The sequence below is a fragment of the Quercus lobata genome, unplaced genomic scaffold (genome assembly GCF_001633185.2).
Source record: "Quercus lobata isolate SW786 unplaced genomic scaffold, ValleyOak3.0 Primary Assembly Scq3eQI_100, whole genome shotgun sequence".
Taxonomy (NCBI): Eukaryota; Viridiplantae; Streptophyta; class Magnoliopsida; order Fagales; family Fagaceae; genus Quercus; species Quercus lobata.
In genome coordinates, this window is record NW_022154707.1 from 656173 (window position 1) to 678065 (window position 21893).

The following is a 21893-nucleotide window of genomic DNA, read 5'->3' on the forward strand; positions in this document are numbered from 1 at the left end:
AGGGTGAATATCCAATGTTGTAAGTTGTCCACTATTCAATCAAAGCATGTTTTTCACATTTTCATTACTAAAATCAATTGTTTTCTTTTTATAATTGTTTTATTAGATTGATATTTAATTTCTAATTCTTTCATAAGTCTATTCTTGAATTTTCTTATTGTTAGAATAGGGTTTTATAATTTCTCTAGTAAACATGGAAATTTTGCTAGATATTACTTTTGCAGTAGTATTGCCTCTAGGATATTCAATTTTGTTGATTTTTTCTAGCAAAGTTATTATTTTCTAAACTAAATTGTCGGAACAGTTGATGAATATAATCAACCAAAGAGAGTTCTATTAATAAAGCTTATTTCTAAATCTTCCAATCGAATAGTTTATGTGTTTACTTACCTGATTGTGTACTAAATTGGATTGGTAGTGGATGCTTAACAATATTGGTGGACAAAACCTAACGCCCTAGTGATTTTAATTATTGAATTTTACCAAACTTTCTTTTTCCTAAGTTTCAATCATGTTTTTCTATATATTATTGGTGCTTTTGACATGTTCTTGATTTTCTTTTCTCAGTGGGGCGACAACCTTAGCTACACTACAATTTTTGTTACAAAATTGGACGACATCAGTCGGCATGTTCGTTTGGTGAGCTTTGGGTTGGTACTCTCCAATTACCTCAAAATTGCCAATGCAAACTATTGTAGCAAAACTAAGACCATTGTCAAGGCAATACAGAAAATTACCTGAAGCTACATCCCGGAATGCACCCAAGTTCACATCACTGAACATGATGAGTTTGGTGTTGAGGCCAATTTGGGTTATACGATTGCTCTTGAGTTGAACCAATTTGGTTTCCCTTGCAAGCTCTTCTCTTTTAGGCGTTGAACAAAAGAAAGCCTTCAGCATTAGGTTTTTTCCCACCCTACAAAAGTAGAAATAAATCATGTGACGTGTTCTGAAATCCCCAATCGCAAGGAACCCTTTGGGAACCAGGATGTAAAAGAAGATCCACTTGTAAGTCCCCAGTTCAGATCCCTCACATTAATCATCCATTTGAAGAGTTCCATCAAAATCAATGTCGGATGGTGCTTGCAGTTTGATCTTTATGGTTGGGTAGGGTTTTTCCAAGTTAAAGCTGGGGGCAAAGCATTTGCAAGTGCTTGCTTACTCAACCTCTGGTTATTCCGATTCTGATGAAAGAATTAATGGGAGATTGAGTGCTAATTATACATCATCATATGATAGATAACACAAAAAATATATACAAAAATAATAATAAAGCAAAAGGAAAAGGAGAAATACCTTGACAGTGAAAACCTTATCAAACAAAAAGATTTGGTCCATGGTGGAGTTGTGAACAAAAACTGCAAATCTGGTGCTCTCTTTATAGTGAGATCCGTCATAGAGAGTGAGGTAAGCAAGTAAGAACCACTGTCCATGAAAGCCAATAAAATTGGACTAATAGCCAAAGCTTTCAGGGCCTTCTTTGGGAAATAGAAATTGAGTTGATAATGAGTAGCTAGTTAATTAGCAAATTGGCAAAATATTTAGACGTAAACCCAAATATTTTCATACCTCTACAAGGAGAAATTAAAACCAGAAATTGAACTCTCTCTCCTTTCATGTTGTTCGACTAACATTGCCCTAAAACAATATTGCACCTATAAGTTAAAAGTTGTTGCAATAGTAACTTAAAAGTGGTAAATTATTGCAATAATTTATTATTATTGGTTGCAATAGAGTCTTTGATACCTTACTACATTAGGAAAATTTGTTGCAATAACTTAAAATAAAGAAATCATTGCAATGACTTAATATCAATTATTTTTGAAATTTATTAAAACGAAATCTCAAATTGATAGCTTATTGCAATAAATATGTCAATGTAATAACTTGACATCAATTATTTTACAATCTATTGTAATGACAAACGCGAAGCTACAGCAATAACTTGATATCAATTATTTTAGAGTGCCAAGTCAAATAAGATTAAGGCAAAAAATTCCAATCCATATCAAGCATTGTTAAACAAGGAATTAATCACGTAGTCATTCATAACATAACACCCTTTTTTTTTCCTTTTTTGGAGAATCATATCGGAGCACCTAATATGTAATTATTCACTCATTCTACACATTTCATTTAAGGTGTTGCACCTCTTGAATCATCATGTAGCAATCTAAGTGTATGTGTGTAAAACTCCCTCTTGGAAACTTGATCCCTTACAGCTGCCCCTCCACCCACGAGAACTTATACTTGTGATTGCCCAACCTTACTCTTGCAGCAAAACCAAGCTTATTGTTAAAGTTGTTCATAAAAATTGGTGAAGCAGCTTTCTGGAATTTAACCATGTTCACATTAGTGATCTTAAGAAGCTTTTCCTTCAGGTCTATTCAAGTTACAAATAACCCTCGGAACTCAAACAAATTGGATCCTAAAGCATTGTCATCTAGACAGGGGTCAAGGACTGGACCACCTTCAGCACTAGCACTACAAGAAAAAAAAATCTTTATTATAATAAAAACAAAAATCGTTGCAATAGTTTATGCGAGGTATTGCAATAAAATTTGAGATAATAAATTTGTGCAACAAAAAATTCCATTGCAATAAACTCTAAATATTTTAATGACAACTTTGATACAATGATATATATGTTGTTGCAATAAATAATTACTGCTTTGAATATCTTGCAGTAATAGACTACTACTTCATGAATCTTATTGTAATAGATAATTTATTGCAGTGATATATTTAGTATAATTTTCTAAAAGCGTTCTGGGATTTCAATGTTGCACACTTTGAATTTGTAGAGCTTTGGTATAAATATTTGAGAGTATATGGGTATTTTTTTATCTTTGTTTTTAATTTTCTGAGTATTTTCCATTTTTTTTCTGGACTAATCCAAAAGGAGGCGTGTCGCTATCGTTGACCAATTTCTTTATGTAATTTTATTATCATGATTTGTATTAACAACAAACCAATAACAACTAACCATCTATGATTTGTTACTTATAAAAAAAATATTTGGTATAATAGAAAATTATTAAATGTTTGTCATTACAATGGATTGTTAAATAATTGATATCAAATTATTGCAATGATATCTTTGTTGCAGCTTCATGTTTGTCATTACAATAGATTGTAAAATAATTGATATCAAGTTATTACAATGACATATTTATTGCAATAAGCTATCACTTTGAAATTGCATTGTAATATATTACAAAAATAATTGATATCAAGTTATTGCAATGATTTCTTTATTTTAAGTTATTGCAACGAATTTTCCCAATACAATAAGGTATTAAAGATTCCATTGCAACCAATAATAATAAATTATTGCAATAATTTACCACTTTTTAGCTACTATTGCAACAAATTTTAATTGTAGAAGTAATATTGTATCTAATATCACTATACTAATTTTGTTGTATTAACACTTGACATAGTATTTTGGTGTAGTGTAGGTTTTCATAATCCCTACAGTAATAAAAAATAGGGGTCAGGCTTAGGTCTAGCGTCTAGTAATACTAGACCCATTAAGATGATGACATGTATCCACTTTTAGATACGTGTCACCATCTGATCGGGTCCAGTACACTAGATGCCCTGGATCTAAACCAAGTCCTAAAAATAGAGCAATCTATGAGTTTTGAATTGGGTCGCTACAAGGAATTGTTTGGATTACGTGATGATGAGGATCATTTGTTGGTTTGCCACGTCATAAGAAAACATCTCAACACTCCCGTTATAGTCATTGTCCTACTGTGATCGCAATTTCACATTGATGGGTTGACAAATGTTGAATTAAATTTGATACAATATATCTCACTAGTTTCATTTGCAAGTAAGGTTAGTATGGATATCCTCTTTAGAGTAAGAGTAGAAAGATTTCAAATAAATTCTAATATGGCCAAAAACGAATGATCTTCTGCCATTGTTTTAGTCTTTTCCTAATATAGCTCCTATTAGGCTACTACATCAATTAAATTGTAATTGTTAAGGAAAATTCTAATAAAGGAAATTTGTTGATAAGGAAAATTCTCATATTAGTAGAAGTGCTGATATTAGCCCAACCCTTATTCGCTCATATGCTTCCCATCACCATCTTGAATATCCTCCAACCCTTATTCGCTCCTATACTTCCCATCACCATCTTGAATATCCTCCTACTCGTCATCGGAGCTATTTATCATCAAACTCATTTTAAACCTCTTCACATCATCCACATCACCTGATACCTGACACCTTATTGCCTCCACGTTTCTAAAATCACCCGGCATCCCTCCATGCTCTCTTTTTGAAATTATATATGGAAAAAAAAATGGAATAATTTTATTAATGATGATGTCAAAATCGTCAGTTGTTGTCCATATAAACCAATACGAGCTCGTCCAGCCTCCTACACGATCAATGAAAAGAAAGGGAATCCTCTTAGGTGGTCACTAATGTGGTGCCAGCCACTGAGTCTCCGATGATAAAGTCAATAAACAAAGCTTAGGAAAATAGAAAGAATAATAGAAAGAATTTGGTGATCAGAGTAAGAGATGATAAATGTGCATCTATCCTGTCTAGGGTTGGGTTGGTCCTATGAATAGGCTCACCTTACTAGCCATTGTCCTCCTTGAATGGTGACTTGAAAGCTTGTTTGGTAATGCCTTAGGCCCATTTAATTCGGCCTTAATGGAGGTTCCAACGGTATTATCTTTGATATGTAACCGTCGGGCATTGAATTGCTGACTTTATGATACTCCACCTCGTCCAAGGCTAGCTTCTCTGGACGAGGATAATAATTCGGTCTATCAATTAATTTTTTTTTCTTGACTACAAATTCTTTAAACTTTGGGATTGTAAAATATAACATTTCTTTTCCTTTTCTTTATTTCTTCCTAGTTATATTATTATTTTCAAATACAAGAATCAAATAAAAAACATTAACAAAGTTAAGGCTAACTATATCTACATGTTTGGATACTTATATAGTTAAAAAACGGGGGATTAAATTAGAGGCAAAAACATCATTTTGGTCCGTACATTTTGAGATCACAATTAATTTAGTTCCAACATTTTAATAGTAGTCAATTTGGTCTCTGTTATTTTTAAGTTGTAGTCAATTTGATCTCTATCGTTAACTTACAAAACGGAAAATGCCAATGTGGCAAATGGTTTGTCTTGTTGACGCACACATAGATAATATAATAATATAAAGTTAAATATTTAAATATTTAAAAAGCCACCTAAGCATTTAATTAAAAAATCCATGTAAAAAAAAAAGAAAGATGGATTGAAAGAAAAAAATTATTAATTTTATAACAATCTTCAATTTCTTTTATTTTCTTCGGCATTATTAAAACTTTTCTTAGCTTCCAAATACAATTCCCAGCAACACAACAATTTAAAATTAAACCACACAGACTCCATTTTCTTTCATATTCTTCTCTTTTTATCTATTTTCCTAGCAATTTCACACAACTACCAAAAGCACCCCAGATTTAACCATTTACAGCCACCATTAATATCCAACCCATTGAAGGTTGAACCACCTTTTGCCATTTCTAATCCAACAATGCATTCAAAACCTCAAGGCCTAGATCTTTCCGTTGATATCGAATCCCAATCACCCATCATGAAGTCAGTGGAGGTAAATTTGTTCCGGTGAGTTGTCGTAATGGATGAGACCCACTTCTCCTCCTTGCATCGTCCACGACAGTGTACTCCGCGTCCATGGTTCCCCTTGGCATCTGTTGTTGAATCCTCACATGAAGCCACCGATGTCCCCTCTTGCTCCACCAGGCTCAGCCACAGTTATTGGAAAAATAGATTTGGATTTTTGGTTGTGTGTGTGAGAGAGAATGAGAGAGAGTGAGGCGAAGGAGAAAATAAAAGAAAGTGCTACGTATTGGAATGTTTGGTTTCAAATTGTTGTATTGTTTTTTTTTTTTTTTTTTTTTTTTTTTTTTTTTGGGTAGAAACATGGAGTTCATAATATTAAGTGTGTGTTTGGTTCCAGCGATGCGTTTGCTGAAGTTGCGTTTCTGTTTTTTTTTTTTTTTTTTTTTTCACGCGTTTTGTTTTGGAGTAATGCGGTTATTGTTCATTGAACAGTAACCGCAAATATTGACTTTTTGCAGTGAATAGTGTACATATGCACTTTTTACGGATCCACAAATTACTCTTTTTATCAACTTTTTCATTAAAAATGGGTCCCACGGTACTATTTACACATTTAAAAATTATTTTACTACAGTGTTTTCAGTTTTCAGTTCCAGCAAAATAAATTCTATCCAAACACACCCTAAATAGAAATAAGTCTGTTATAAATTCTGCCCTCTTTATCATGGTCTATCAAGTCCTCCACCACTATAGGCTAGTAAGTTACAAACACTTTTACACCCCCACCCCCCAAGTTGGGGAAAAATCCTGATTCCCTGTGTGTGAATTAAAATTAAAATATATAACTATCGAGCAATAGCAATATTATGGAAACAAAAAAAATTCAGCAAGCACCACATAAACACAACCACACAAGAACACCAAATCTTACGTAGAAAACCTTCTAGTGTAGAGGGAAAAACCACGAAACAGCTCCAAAAAATATCCACTATGAAATAGAGATTACAACTATCAAGTTTATACTAAACTTGAGTCCACTATAAATTGGATATACAACAAATGAATCTCAAGGAGTATATACAATCTCACCACAAAGTCTGAAACAAAATCTTCCTCTAAATACTCCAACTTTCCATGTTTGTAACACTCAAAAACTCCATGAGAATTCCACCAATTTATCTTCCTTGTGTGTAACTTGAGCAAAGAAAAATGTATCTTTTTTCTTTTTCACTCTCTCACACTGTGTTTCTCTCTATCTCTTCACACGGACTGTACCTCTCAAGTGGCTGAATATCTCTGTGTTTTTGCTCACTCTAGAACTCACAAAAAATGGCCGAAACTCTCTATTTAAGCTCTCTGTTTCTGCTTCAGTTCACCACAAGGCCAAATGGCCTTTTCTTCTTTCTTTTCCTTCTTTTCTCCTCAATGTGTCTCACACACTTGCTCCGCTTTACATTAAACCAAAAGCTGACTTTGAAGCTTGAGGAAGCAAGCTCATTAAGAGGCATGACTGACTTGAAGACTTTTGGAAGCAAGCTCATAAATGAGCTTTGACAATACATGTGGGCTGGAATCCAAAGGTGTCACGTGCACCAACACCCCGACCCAACCCAAAGTAAAAAAGTTAAAAAAATTAAAATAAAATGGAAATGGAATAGCCACTCTTGATAGTTTAGTAAATGTAAAAAGAAAAAAAGAAAAAGAATTAGAGGTATTTTTAAAACCCTGTGCTCATCTTTTTAACAAAGGTGACAAAGTTCGTCCAGATTGTTGTATTGGTTTTTTTTTTTTTTTTGGTGAAAAGGATAATACAGTAATAAAGAAACTAACTGCCTTCCAAAACAGAGGCTACATCACGAAAATAAATAGTTCAAGCAGAATCTAAATTAAGAAGAAAGGCTACATCAGATGGGGGATCCATAAAAATGGTAAAATCCTGAGCTAGAGAAACTCCCCTGCGTGCCAGCGCATCGGCACACTTGTTTGTCTCTCTGTAGCAGTGTTGAATACGCACCAAAGGAATCTTCTTCATCCCTTCTTTGCAGTCAGCTACTAAAATGCCAACACCATTTGGGTTCTCCATATCTTTCTTCAAGAGTTCAATGACAAGTTTTGCATCAAGTTCAAACACAACCGCTGGAACTTTAAGAGATATACAGAGCCAAATACCATCCCTTAAAGCCCAAAGCTCCGCTGCAACACTGGTAGCACAGCCAATTGCTCTAGCGTATCCTTTCACCCACTCACCATTTGCATTACGGATCAATCCACCTCCTCCAACCAGGCCGGGGTTTCCCATGGATGATCCATCCGAATTCAATTTCATCCAACTAAAAGGGGGGGGCAGCCACCTTACCTGGATTTTTGTTTTAGCTTTAACATGCTTCTCAGTGATCCCCAAATACGCCATTTCAGCAGCTTTGGCCATTGTCTCGGCCTTTAAATCTTTTTGTGCGGCTGACTTCCCAAACACTAGATTATTCCTATGGAGCCAAAGAACCCAAATAGCAATGGGAAATATAATAGCCCAGTCTAAATCAGTAGCATTACAATGCCGCATAGATTTGCAATTAATTCTTAGCCACACCATAAGCTGAGTATCATAAAAAGAAGCAGCAGAGCACGGGGGAGAGAAGGAGTTCCAGAAGGATTGAGCCATAGGACAATCTCTTAAAGCATGGATAATCGTTTCAGGGGCAGAATTACAAGCCGGACACAAAGGGGAAGATTGTTGTATTGTTGAATTGCGAATTTTTTTTCTAAATAACAATAAATATTAAAAAATTTAGTTAGTTATTACGTTTCAAAACAATGTTGAAAACTAGCATCTCGAGTATCTAAAACTCGAGTTCTAAGATAAAACTCGAATTTTTAAGTCTCGATTTGTAAAAGGATCAGGGCTAAAGTGAGAAAAAATCGACGTAAAAATCGAGTTTTAAAGACTCGATTTCCATAAATTGCATAGAAACGCCGCTATAAGGCTCCCTAAACCTGGTACTTATAAAAATTTTTAAGGAAAACGCCGCTATAGGGATTTAAGACGTCACTGTAAGGCTTAAAAACGCCACTATAGGTGAATTTTTTTTTGCATGAAACTCAAGTCTTAAAGACTTGAGATCTATGTGGCATTTTCACACTCACTAGGCGAGTCTTTTGGACTCGATTTCTAATATGGATCTCGAATTTCTAAAACTCGAGATGTTACTTTTCTTAAATCTTTCAAACCGTTCTTAACTTACTATTTTGAATCAGTATTCACATCTGTTCTACACAAAACCTCGTTGAATTGCTAGATATTGTGTTTTGTATCTAAGCTAAAGAAAGTCCTAGGATGAAAAGGAAAATAAAATAAATCAAAGATATAAAAAAAAAAAAATTATTTTCTTTATGTCAGTACTTTCCATTTTCTAGTTAATCTTTTCAGTTTTTTTTTTAAATGGATTTAAAAAAAAAAATTAAAATGCTTAGGTGCCTTTTTTAAATATTTAATTTTATATTATTATATTAGCCATGTGTATGCCAACAAGACAAACTATTTGTCATGTAGGCATTTTCTATTAGTAAGTTAACGACATGGACCAAATTAACTGTAACTTAAAAATAACAGGAACCAACTTGACTACTACTAAAATGCAGGGACCAAATTGATCGTGACCCAAAATGTAAGGACCAAATTGATCGTCACCCCAAAATGTAAGAACCAAAATGGTGTTTTTGCCTAAATTATATTTTGAAACAAGCAAGATGAAGGAGTTACTTTTTTATTTTTCTTTCTTTCCCCCCTGAATGACCTCATTTTGAAGTCGGGCAAAACAGAAACGTATCTAACCATTTAGCCTGAAGCATGTTTTTGGCAAAATTATAGCATTAAAAATGGTAGTAATATAATATAATTATTCAAGAAAAATATTTTTTGGCTATTTGAATTCCGTGACACATTTGTAATTTATTATGGTAATACATTATACATATTACGCACATTTAAAGATTAAGATACACTATACCTTCTTCAGTCAAAAAAAGGATTAGGATACCAAAAAAAAAGATTTAATGGAGTATTTAAATTTAAAGGAGCTAATAATGGCATTTAAGTACATATTATTAAAGGATTTATTATAATGGTGGAATTTATAGTGTGCATTTAAGAACCTTTTTACTTATTATTGACACACATGGGAAAAGTATTAACATGTGCAAATAATTATCTGACACATGGCATTATTTTTCCATATCATGCCAAATGGATGAAGGAAGTTACAAAAGATGACACGTGATTGCCATATGCATTGTTAAAGGGGCAAGTGTTATCATTTTGTGCATCCACTAATTTCGTAATCCAATTTTTATAATTAGATGTTTTACACAAAATCATGATAATAAATATGATTGGTGCCACTTCAATAATACAATAAATTAAAATTTTCATAAAGTGTAAGATAAAAATTTTATTTAGAAAATGTTAACGAGTGCTCTTAGGGTATTGGTTAATAATCTATTTAAAGAAAGTTTTTATGGGAAATGAAAAAAAAGTAATTAATATTTTGATAATTTTTTTTATTTTCCATAAAAGTGATATCAAAACTTTCTTAAAATGGATTATTAATGAGTGCCCTTAGCATGACCCTTTTATTTATTAATTTTGGAAAAAAGACTTTATTTTGGACATCTCAAAATGAAATAGAGGACCAACAATTTAGGATAAAGGGAGTATTTAATTAATAGTTTTGTTATTAGTGGCCCATCAATTAATGTAGTAGAAAATTTATAGTATCCTAGATTCCTACTAAGATAAATGTGATTGGTATTACTTCAATAATATTAAATTAATATTAATTTATATTATTGTGATTAATGACTCATCAATTTTCCAATTAATGTAGTAGAATTTATAGTATATATCCTAGATTCCTGCTAGAATAATTGTGTTTGGTGTCACTTCAATGATAAAATAAATGAATATTAATATTTATTAATTGCTTTTTTCTTTTCCCATAAAAATTTTAAAAAATATTTCATAAACCAATGCCCTTAGGAAATTTATTAATTTTTCCCTAAAATAATTGTTACCAATAATAAGTTGGCTTATTTTATTTTTGGAAAAAGTAAATAAATGTCTTAAGGGCATTAGTTTAGGAAATATTTTTAGAAACATTTTATGGGAAAAAAAAAAAAAAAAAAAAAAAAAAAAAAAAAACCCTACTATTTTTTATAGCTTTTTATATTTATTTTTTTTATGAAAGTAGTATCAAAAATTTTCTAAAATGGTCCATTAACAAAGGCCCTAATGGCACCCATTAACCAAACCCTTTATTTTAAGCCACCCTAATTTTTTTTTAAGAACGTTTTAAAGCCACACTAATCAAAGCTACATTAGGATACACCATACATTTAATATGATAGATTTATTATTATTATTTTGAATGTGGATAATATGATAATTACACTGTGTCAATTATTTCATTTCTATATTGCAATAAAATAAAGACATATTAACTAATTAAAAAAAAACTAATTAATATAATAATATGCATATTTTTATATTCATATTATGTAAATTTTTAGTTTAAAATATAAACATATGATAAAGGGTATAAGTATTCATAAATAATTAAGGTAAATAATTAGGTGTATTAATTTGATAAAGACAAACATGGCTTCTATCCAATGCATTAGTGTACTGGACATAAACTTAACCTGAAAGACATCTATAAATTAATGAAGGAGAGTCGGAACTCCTTCATTAAAGACATCTATATTTTAAGGAAATATATCCTCGTTATACTTATAACAAGTTTGAGGTATTTGTTTCCTAACTTATAGTTTGGGTGGTACCTCCAGCTCTCTTTGAGGGATAGTCGGAGCTCAAATCTCTATGGGTATGTACTCCTTTAAGTTTCTAAGAGAAAGTTTCACACACATATACATTTAGATTATGTTATAGTAGAATTTTTCTCTTGTATCAAAGAATTATATCTTAGAAAAAAAAAATCTAAGGAGGACATTATTTAAATATCTATATATATATATATATATAAGTTGCATTTTTTTTTAAACCAAAAATATAGGAGGGAGAAGAGATTTTTGAAAAGTTAATGGTCCGTTTGGTCATAGTTTTCAAAAATTGTTGTTTAAAAAGATGTGAAAACTGTGATTTAAAAAGTGTTGTTGAAAAATGTGTTTTTAGTGTGAATAAAACAAAAAAATGTGTTTGATATCATGGTTTAAACAACATTTTTCAGTGTTCAAAAAATATAAAATATGTGTTTGGTATGTATGTTTTGAATGATAAAAAAAGCTAACGAAAGTACAAAATAAATATATTTTAAATTAGGAGAGAGAACATGGCTGAGCAAGACATTTAAAAAAAAATGACCAAAGTACGAAAAAGCTGACCTGAGCACTAGTGTTTGTTGTTTAAAATAATTACGGAATTGCCACAGAGCACTAGTCCTTGTTGTTTAAAAACTGTCCAGGGTCCAGAGGTGATTTCAAAAATGGGTTTTTTAACATTGGTTTTTGAACAATATTTTCCAAACAAGAAGGAATAGGACTGATACACCAAACACATTTTTTTGGTTTTTGGACACTAGTGTTCAGTGTTCAAACACTGAACACTAGTTTTTAAACATGGTGACCAAACGGCGCCTAAGGAGGCCATGGCCCCCTAGCCTCCCTCCGCCCTGACCCAATCATCGACAACTGTGCAACGTTTCATTAAGAATTAATATTATCCTTCTCTAGGTCAAACTAGCCTATATATGTCTCATGGTTTCTTGATATTCTCCTTGTGTTTAGTTTGTTTGTTTGTTTGAGATAGAGAAAGAGAAAGAGAGTATGGGAAAAAGAATTACTCTAATATTTTTGTTTGTGATAACCTTTCTTGTTTTGAGTAGTGTAGATGTGAAAACTAAAGCTATACAAAATTTATCAGAAGTCGACAGGAAATTGATGGTTCTGAACAAGCTAGCAATCAAAAGTATTAAGGTATATTTTTCTACTAACTTTCTTCTATCCTCTTATAATAACAAGTATAAACACTTTCATACATTAAAAAAAACACAAGTCTAAACACACTGTAATTCTCTGTGTCCATGTATTCAACACATCAAAACTAATCCATGCTTGTTCTTATTGTGTTAAGAGGAAAATAAATTTAAATTTTAGATATATTTCTAAAGTCTTAGATAGTATTTATTTATTTTGAAAATATAAAATAAACATAAAGTATGCCTATAAATAAATAAAATCTACCTAATGATGTATATTAATAAACTGTTGTCTCTCCACTGTGTCATATTCTAATTTTTCAAGCATTGCTAGTGTGTCCCGTGTTGTGTTAGTGTCATTGAATCTAATTGTAAACAGATTGTCACGTCATTTAAAATTTTAAATGACATATCATTAGATACATCGTGCACTACTAAATTTGTAATATTTAATCTAAACCGTAAGTGGATCCATTTTAAATAGAAAGGATATCAATGCTATTAACCATGTATTGCTAAGCATTTATGGTTCTTCTAGAGTGAAGATGGAGATATTATTGATTGTGTTGACATCTACAAGCAACCCGCTTTTGATCACCCTGCATTAAGGAACCATATAATTCAGGTATATTTACTTTCATAACCTTATTATCTCTCTGTATAAGAGATTATTTATTTAAAAAATCTGTGTATGTGTTTTCTGATGATGCAACAAAATGTAATTTATGAATCCCATTGTGAAGTTATAATTGGAACTCTAGGCATTTTTAAATTCTTAATTCCTTCAATGCACTTCTAGAATTAGATCCAACTATATATATTATTCATTTTATTTCTCTGCTCGTTCCCAATACTTTACTAAACTTGCATGCATACTCACTATATAGGGACAAAATGGGCTTCTGCCCTTTTGGGGCAAATTAATTAGTCTTTTGCCCTTCTTCCCAAACTAAATAGGGATATACCCTTCTTTTGAAAATCGAGTTTTTCAAAATCGATTTAAACCCTATAGTGACGTTTTCAAGGACCTATAGTGACGTTTATAAAGACCTATAGTGACGTTTTGTAATTTGATATCCATGAAATCGTCACAATAAGTCCTTAAAAACGTCACTATAGGGTTCCAGAATTTTTTTTTTTTTTTTTAACTCGATTTTGAGAAACTCGATTTTCAAAAGATGGGCATTTCCCTATTTAATTTGGGAAGAAGGGAAAAAGGCTAATTAATTTGCCCAAAAAGGGCAAAAGCCCATTTTGTCCCACTATATAGTATAATGCTTCATGTAATTTGCAGATGAAACCGAATAATAGTTTTCCATTTGACACTACCATTAGTTTTAAAAACGAGTCATCTCTGCAAGTGTTGTCTCAAACTTGGCACAAAAGTGGAAGTTGTTCAAAGGGAACCATTCCCATTCGTAGAATTAGTAGGCAAGAATTATTAAGGGCTACTTCCCTCGAGCACTTTGGAAGGGAAGGACCACGGACTTCCTCTATTGTAAATTCAACAAATGACAAAAGTAGTGGCAATAACGGCAGCAAAATCCAAGTCTTTCCTCCACCCAACCACTCGGTAATTATACTTTATAAGAGCCTAATAATAGATATATTTGTTTTGTCATAGACTTCATTTAGATATGTACTTGTGCTAATGGACACAAGCACAACACAATTGAATTACACATGTTTTTTTACATGTTGGATTAAATATAATTTACTATCATAAACACTCCATTTTGTGAATAATTTTAAATTACAAGAAAAAAAATTAAACATTTTATAGATGAAATGGTTATACACAAAAAGTTATTGAGTGTTGTAGTAATATAAACAAAAATTTTCAATAGATGTAACTTGATTTTGACCATATATATACTAGATCTAAACATCGATGCATCAACATATTTAGTGATTAGTTGATAATTTTTTTTTTAATAAAGGTTTTCCATTGAAGATTAACTCATGGGGAAATTATGCATTATTTTTCGAAGGTTTCTTCCCAAATTCACCCAAAAAGATTTTGTCACCATGTGTATTCTTATGTTGCCCACCACAAATAAAAATAAATAATAAAAAAAAGGAATCTAACATGCAAGTTTGTTCCAAAATATTTCGTGATTTCTAATCAAAATATTTTTTAAAAAAAATATTTCTGGATTTTTAAATTTTAATTAATTTAATTTTTGCATTTAGTTAATAAAAATTTTCATGTTGAGATTGGTCCTACTTTTAAATTCAGCTTAATTGTTTAGTGATGCTTGTGAACCAGGCGGCATATCTTTTTACAAAAGGATATGGTTTTGTGGGTGCTAGAGGAGTTATAAATGTCTGGAATCCAAGAGTTGATTCGCCCGATGAATACACTACTGCTCAAATTTGGATTAAAAATGGCCCTAACGATGGTTTTGAAAGTATTGAAGCAGGATGGATGGTTGGTTCATTAAACAAAACGTTAACCCTATTTTCTAATAGATATGTAAAGTGTATAGTATCAGTTACAATTTTTTTTTCTCAAGATTTGGTAATATCGTTTCCTCTTTTTCTAGGTCAACCCAAAGTTATTTAGTTATTCACAACCTCGATTATATATACGATGGACTGTAAGTACATTTTTGCTAAGCCAAAGAGGGGAAATGGCAACTCAATTATATTTTTGATACTTTATGTGTGGGTTTTCATAAAGAGGCATGTAACTCAGTTGATATATTTTGGTGTTTTCAATTGAGACTATCCAAATTCGAATCTCTTCTCCTCCATTATAACTATCAAATTTATCAAAACAAAAATTGTGAGTTTTCAATATACAACAAATAAAAGTATAAAAAACCAACAATCTTAGTTTTCTTCTAGAAACTAATATTAATTAGTTAGGAATAGATTTTAATTTATTCTTTTTAATTTTTTTGCTTAGATGGATGCGTACCAGAAGACAGGTTGCATTAATCTCATTTGCTCTGGGTTTGTACAAATCAACCCAAGGTACGAATTAGGTGCACCTATTCAACCTACATCACAAGAACGAGGAAAACAATATGAGATCCAAATCCAAATTTACCAGGTAATGAAAATATGAATCTCTCTCTCTCTCTCTCCCCCCAACATCGTGTGCTATATTGTGTCTTCCAACATCATGTACTATATTGTGTCCTAGAAGTAATGGTTGCTCCAATTATCTTCATCTCCTTGCAATAAGTGGTTACTCTCTCTTGCTAAGAGGTTGTTATCTTTGAATAAAGATTTTTATATGGATTCCTCACACCTTCTTGAAAAAGAATGGGGAAAAAAGAGGTTAAAAAAAAACCATAATATATATAAACACACTAATTAGTAACTAATGCAATGCATGAAAAAGTTTTGACATAATATGATTTTTTTCTATCTTTTATTTTATGTCTAAATATGAAATTTGATAGTTATAAGAGTTATTAACTGACATTTACTATAATTGTGTTTGTATATGAAACTATATGGAGTTTTTTTTACCATTTAAAGAAAATATAATGTGTTAAGATTCTAATATATGGTTTAGATACGAATAGAATTCAAATTCAATTATATATTAAAATAGTGATGTGTAAAATTTTGATATGGCAAACTTATGTGGCACAATATTATAAAATTAACCAAAAGTCAAATTGCTTCAATTTTATATATGGATTCAAGCCTACAAAATAAAAAAATAAAGTTCTGTAAATTTAATAGTATAAACTTTTTATATGCCTTTGTTAAAGGTTTTTTATTCGATTCATCAAACTCTCCTTAAAAAAACAGGAAAAAGGTGATGAAAATTCAAAGAAACCATAATAAAAACTACAAAAGGAGATCAAAAAACTGGAATATGAAAGCCTCTTCAAAAGTAATAATATAAATAAATTTTTATATGCGGCTTTGATATTATTCAACATGGCCTCTACAATTGACAACCCATACAAGAAAATTTGAATATTTATGGGGGAATACATCAGTTAGTTGCATTAGAAATTGTAAAATGCGAAGAAGGTGAACCAAAAAAAAAATTCAAAGGAATATATAAGAAATAGTGGTGAAAATCGAGAAGCGTGCTAAAGTTGGGTAATGGAATAATAATAAAGTGATAACTCACATCTTGAATCTATGGCTTGCATATTATAAAGGAAAGAATAATTTTGAGGAATGATTAAAATTATTTGATAAAAAATATTGAGTTGATTCAAATTGATAAAATCAAAAAATATAGAAAAATACCAGAAATAACATTAATTGAAATGGAAAATGAGACAAGTGAATTAAAGGATTAACAGAAGACAGAAAGTATGACGTCAAATATAATAAAATTGTGAAAAATAATACATGTGATCAACTCTAATTAATTTGTTAAGAATACGTAGTCGATCCTAAAAAATTTGGGACTAGGATTTTTTTTTTTTTTTTTTTTGAGTAGATGATGATGATGATGATGATGATGATATTTAATTGTTTGTATAAAATCCAATGTTTTGCTTTAGTTACCAGAAACCAGAAAATGGTGGCTAGTATATGGAGAAGACAAGGTGATAGGGTATTGGCCCTATGAAATCTTCAATCATTTGCAAAGGAAAGCCAGAATAGTTCAATGGGGAGGGGATGTTAATAGCAAAAACATCAAGGGAGTTAAACCCCACACTACAACAGCCATGGGGAGTGGAAATTATGCATATGGTTTGTGGGGATCAGCATGTTACATTGATAGACTTAGAATCGTGGATTATAACCTCCTTACGAAGTACCCTATATGGGTACGTAGTAATGCCGAGGAACCCAATTGCTACACTGCTCTTAATTACCAAAAGAGTCTTGCAATTGAGCCTGTGTTCTACTTTGGAGGGCCTGGTGGAGGTCTTTTTTGTCCATGAGAAGTGAAAACTACAAGATTTATTGATGCCAACAATTTTTTAGCAATAAATAAATATTTAAAAAAAAAAAAAATATATATATATATATATAACCCTCTAAAATTTAGTTGATGCCTTCCACGTAAAAGGTGAGGATAGTTTTGCTTGGTTTGAGTAGTGTAGATATCAGAGCTGAAGCTAGAAAAACTTAAATTATTAGAAATCAATAGAAAATTGAAGCTTCTCAACAAGGCAGCAATCAAAAGTATTAATGTTTTTTTTTCCCTACTAAACGCTCCACTATCCTCCTCTACAAAGAAGCAAAGACACTGCGGATTCAATTAACTCAATTGGTAAAAAAATTTATTGTCAAATGAAAGATATAGGATTCAAACCCCTCTATATCAAAAAGCAACTGATACTTTGGCTTGATGATAAAAAGCAATTATCATTGAGCAGTTACTATAGAATGAAATTTTGTTGTACCTATTTAAAAAAATAAAAATAAAAAACGAAAAAAGACACTCCAAAACTTTAAGTGTGTCCGTGTTCAAATCGTAAAGGAAAACTCCTACATGCATGTTCTTATTGTGTTAGGAGGAAAATAATATTTAAATTTTGATTTTAGATAAATTTCTAAAGATTTGGATAATTATTATTTATTTTAAAAACTTAAAATAAACATAAATTATGCCTGTAATGACTATACATGACATTTGAACACTATGACATCTAAAATTGAAATCCTTAATAGGAAATATCTTATTTATACAATTTTTTTTTTTTAATTTTTTTAGATTAGAGGGTGTACCTCAAAGCAAATCATACCTCACAGCAGAACGTGCCACGTGGCATAGATAATGAATGTCAATAGGTCATACCTAAGAGGGAAAATAGGTCAAATTTTCTATAAAAATTATAAACTAGAAAATTTTGACATATTTCTCTTCATATCTGCAGTACATACATTGTAAATTATCTAAATTCGAAAAAGATATAAACCACTGATTAAAAACGAGTATTTTGAAGATTAATCATATTGAGAAAGGACAAAAAATTTCAGGAAGAAAAAAAATTTGACTCAAGTGATTCAAACTTCTTATCTTGTTAGTCTAGGATGGAATGCCTTACATTTTCGTCTTCTCATGTTCTCTTAATCAAATTTCAATTGTGTTCAATTTTTTTTTTCTTTTTTTAACATTATTTTTCAAAATATTGTAGATGAATATATATATATATATATATATATATATACATTGAGAATCGTAGATGAATATTTTCATTATGTGGTCTAGCGTGATAGGCCAATAGATCATAGTTGCGTCACTTGTGTGTCAATCTGATATGATGCTTTCGCTAGAAATGAGATTGAGCTTTTAGAACTTAGAAGCAGTTGGATACTTGTAAGCCAATTCATTCAAATGCTTACTGTTAAAGGACAGTTTTGCCTTTTAGAAGTAACTAGAAACATTTCATTGCCATTTTCACGCCAAGTGCAAAACCTAACAAAGCCAACTTCGATGACTTAATGAGGTGAGTTGCAGTTGCAGAGTTGGCCAACTCCTAGAGAGACACTCCTAGACCATAAATTGCACTCAACAAAACGTTTCAGGCCATTTAAAGCTTACACCTATTGCATAAACTATGGTTTTGAAAATTGTCACCTAATATGTGCAAACTTGGAGAACTGGACATGACTTAAAATGATCGTGCACCATTTCTGAACATACTATAAATCCACGTTACCGACTGCCACTCCTTTTAAAAAACCCACAAGTGAGACTAAAGTGAAATTAAGATGGCCATGCCAAGGCTAGCTTTTGCTGCATTGATTTTTGCAGCCACAGCATCCATGGCATCAGCAGCATCACCAGTCACATTTATCTTTGGTGACTCATTAACAGAAGTTGGAAACAACAATTATCTGCAATCTCTTGCAAAATCAAATTTCCCTTTTTATGGGATTGATTATGTTGGTGGCCAGGCCACTGGGAGGTTCACAAATGGGAGGACTATTGGTGATATCGTTTGTATGTTAATTACCCCTAAATTACAATGCCCATCTTTTCCTTTTTCTTTCTTTGCTTGATTTCTCTGAATTGCATTGAAGCTTTTTATGCAACTTGATGTTGTCTTCCACTAATGGTATCTTTTTTTATAAATTTTGTAGCGGAAAAACTTGGGATTTCTTCACCACCACCTTATCTTTCTTTGTCGCAAAATGATGATGCAGTCCTTAAAGGGGTTAATTATGCATCCGGCGGAGCAGGAATTCTCAATGACACTGGACTTTATTTTGTAATAACACATTCTTTTAAAAACGATTTATTTTTGCTTTCGAATTGACTAGACAACTTTTATTTAATTTCCTCATTTACAGTATTGACCATTTTCCCAAATATTCTTGATCTTGTTTTCTGCAATGTAGATTCAGAGATTATCCTTTGATGATCAGATCAAATACTTTGAGAAGACTAAGGAAACAATGAAGAAAAAAATAGGGGAAGTGGCAGCAAACAAGCTATGCAATGAAGCCATGTACTTCATTGGAATTGGTAATTACTCCAGCATTGCTGAGTATTATAGCACTTCCCCATGTTTGGCAATTTCTATTAAAACTACTATTCACAGAAGCAAGAAACTAAAGTGAATAACAATTAAAGCAATTCAAATCTTCAACTAAAAAATTATTATCTTTTTTAAACTGATTTTGCAGGAAGCAATGACTATGTCAACAATTTCTTGCAGCCCTTTTTACCAGATGGTCAACAATACACATCCGACGAGTTTACGGACCTCTTAATCTCCACCCTGGACAAACAACTTTCGGTAAAAAGTTTTATCATCCCCATTAATTTATTTATCTGGCCTCTTAAAAGCGTATAAGAGACATGAATGTGGAATCACTTGCATTGAGAAAAAAATGGAACAATCTATCAGAAAGGCTTCATAGGAGTAGTTTCTTGAAAGTTTGTAGTACATAATTATAATGTAATGTTCTTCTTCAAAGTTGTGTGAAATTGCCTGCATGTCACAACCACTGACCAATCTTATCACCTACAAGGAAGTTTTAAAATAGAGTTTTGCTATTCTTTATAGGTAAAGTGTTTAATCCTTGGCTGTTTTATGTTAGTCTTTAAATCTAAAAAGAATAAGAACACTTACATGGTGCATTTCTTAACATTTTGGCCAAGATTGATCATAAATATGATGGAGAGAATTATTCCACAATTATTAGTCACTATAAAGTATAAACCATTATTTTTTCAAGATATCAAAAATATGGTGGTTTTGATTCAAAACTGTTGAATATAAGGATGACTTATAAATTTCTCACAAAATTAAGCTAGTAGGAAATAGTAACACTGAATTAATCTATTTCGAATATAACGACCATAACTATCATTACTTTAATAAGTCAAATTTACAATTTAGTGATATATGAGAACCTGAACTTGCATGTGTTAAGAGGCTCTACCAACTCGGTGCACGAAAGATGGTCTTTCATGGTCTTAGCCCTCTAGGCTGCATTCCTTCTCAGAGGGTGAAATCAAAGAAAGGCGAATGCTTGAAGAGAGTCAATCAATGGGCTCTGGACTTCAACTCCGGTGTACAAAAGCTATTCGCCTCTCTCAGCCAGCACCTTCCAAATGCAGAACTAATATTTGCAGATACATACGCAGCAGTTCTAGACTTGATCGATAATCCTAGTAAATATGGTAAATCCAATACTCTCTTTTCAGCCTCAAAACATACTAGTTTGACAATGTAAACAATGTCTTAAACATCATTCTTTTCTTCTTCTGCAGGTTTTAAGGTTTCTAATACATCGTGTTGCAACGTAGACTCATCCATTGGAGGGCTATGCCTGCCTAACTCGAAGTTATGTAGTAATCGCAGTGACTATGTATTCTGGGATGCATTCCACCCCTCGGACAAAGCAAATGCAATACTTGCTGAAGAATTCTTCTCCCTCCTGTTTTCTGCTGCTCCATCCATTGCACCTACTCCCTCAAATTGATCATATATCAATAGTAAAAATACCCTAAATGCATACGGTTGATGTATCCCTATTAATTATTTAGCAAAGCCAAGGAAAAGTTTGTTTCCAGCTATGTCTTGTCGAAACACAAGCTTCTCCGATAATTGTATCTAAAATATTGAGTGAGCACAATATTAGCAATACAAAATAGTATTTGAGTAATAGAAATCATTGAAACTCTTTGGCAGACGATTAAGGAATCCTGTGGAATTATCATTGATACTGCAAAGCTTGTGTCTGCTATTTGTTGAGTAAATTATTGAAATACTAAAAGTTACTATTATTAATGAAGGTTATCTGTACCGGCTCCGGTTAATTTTGAAGTTAACTTTCAAAATCTGGAGGATTCCATGTTATGATTGCAAATTTTTCTTGTCAATCCTGCAGGTTAGACTTTACAAAGTCTCA

General features: G+C 31.7%; 2 protein-coding genes across 2 annotated transcripts; both read left to right on the forward strand.

Annotated features, from left to right (window-relative positions):
• Window positions 1-12441: 12441 nt before the first annotated feature.
• Window positions 12442-17464, forward strand: LOC115972961. Its single transcript, XM_031093177.1, has 6 exons — window positions 12442-12591; window positions 13132-13218; window positions 13888-14166; window positions 14863-15024; window positions 15505-15651; window positions 17078-17464. The coding sequence occupies exons 1-6, from the start codon at window positions 12442-12444 to the stop codon at window positions 17462-17464; spliced, it is 1212 nt and encodes a 403-aa protein (XP_030949037.1).
• Window positions 17465-19118: 1654 nt separating this feature from the next.
• LOC115972962 (GDSL esterase/lipase At5g37690-like) lies at window positions 19119-21656 on the forward strand. Its single transcript, XM_031093178.1, has 6 exons — window positions 19119-19473; window positions 19614-19741; window positions 19872-19998; window positions 20160-20272; window positions 20913-21162; window positions 21253-21656. The coding sequence occupies exons 1-6, from the start codon at window positions 19242-19244 to the stop codon at window positions 21462-21464; spliced, it is 1062 nt and encodes a 353-aa protein (XP_030949038.1). The 5' UTR covers window positions 19119-19241; the 3' UTR covers window positions 21465-21656.
• The last annotated feature ends 237 nt before the right edge of the window (window positions 21657-21893 follow it).

Bases quoted from the DNA above. Each gene is read 5' to 3' on its own strand.
- LOC115972961 (XM_031093177.1), top strand. From the start codon at position 12,442: ATGGGAAAAAGAATTACTCTAATATTTTTGTTTGTGATAACCTTTCTT. The intron at 14,167-14,862 runs GTAATTATACTT...CTTGTGAACCAG, and splicing joins TTCCTCCACCCAACCACTCG to GCGGCATATCTTTTTACAAA. The intron at 15,652-17,077 runs GTAATGAAAATA...GTTTTGCTTTAG, and splicing joins TCCAAATCCAAATTTACCAG to TTACCAGAAACCAGAAAATG.
- LOC115972962 (XM_031093178.1), top strand. From the start codon at position 19,242: ATGGCCATGCCAAGGCTAGCTTTTGCTGCATTGATTTTTGCAGCCACA. The intron at 19,474-19,613 runs GTATGTTAATTA...TAAATTTTGTAG, and splicing joins GACTATTGGTGATATCGTTT to CGGAAAAACTTGGGATTTCT. The intron at 20,273-20,912 runs GTAAAAAGTTTT...GCATGTGTTAAG, and splicing joins CCCTGGACAAACAACTTTCG to AGGCTCTACCAACTCGGTGC.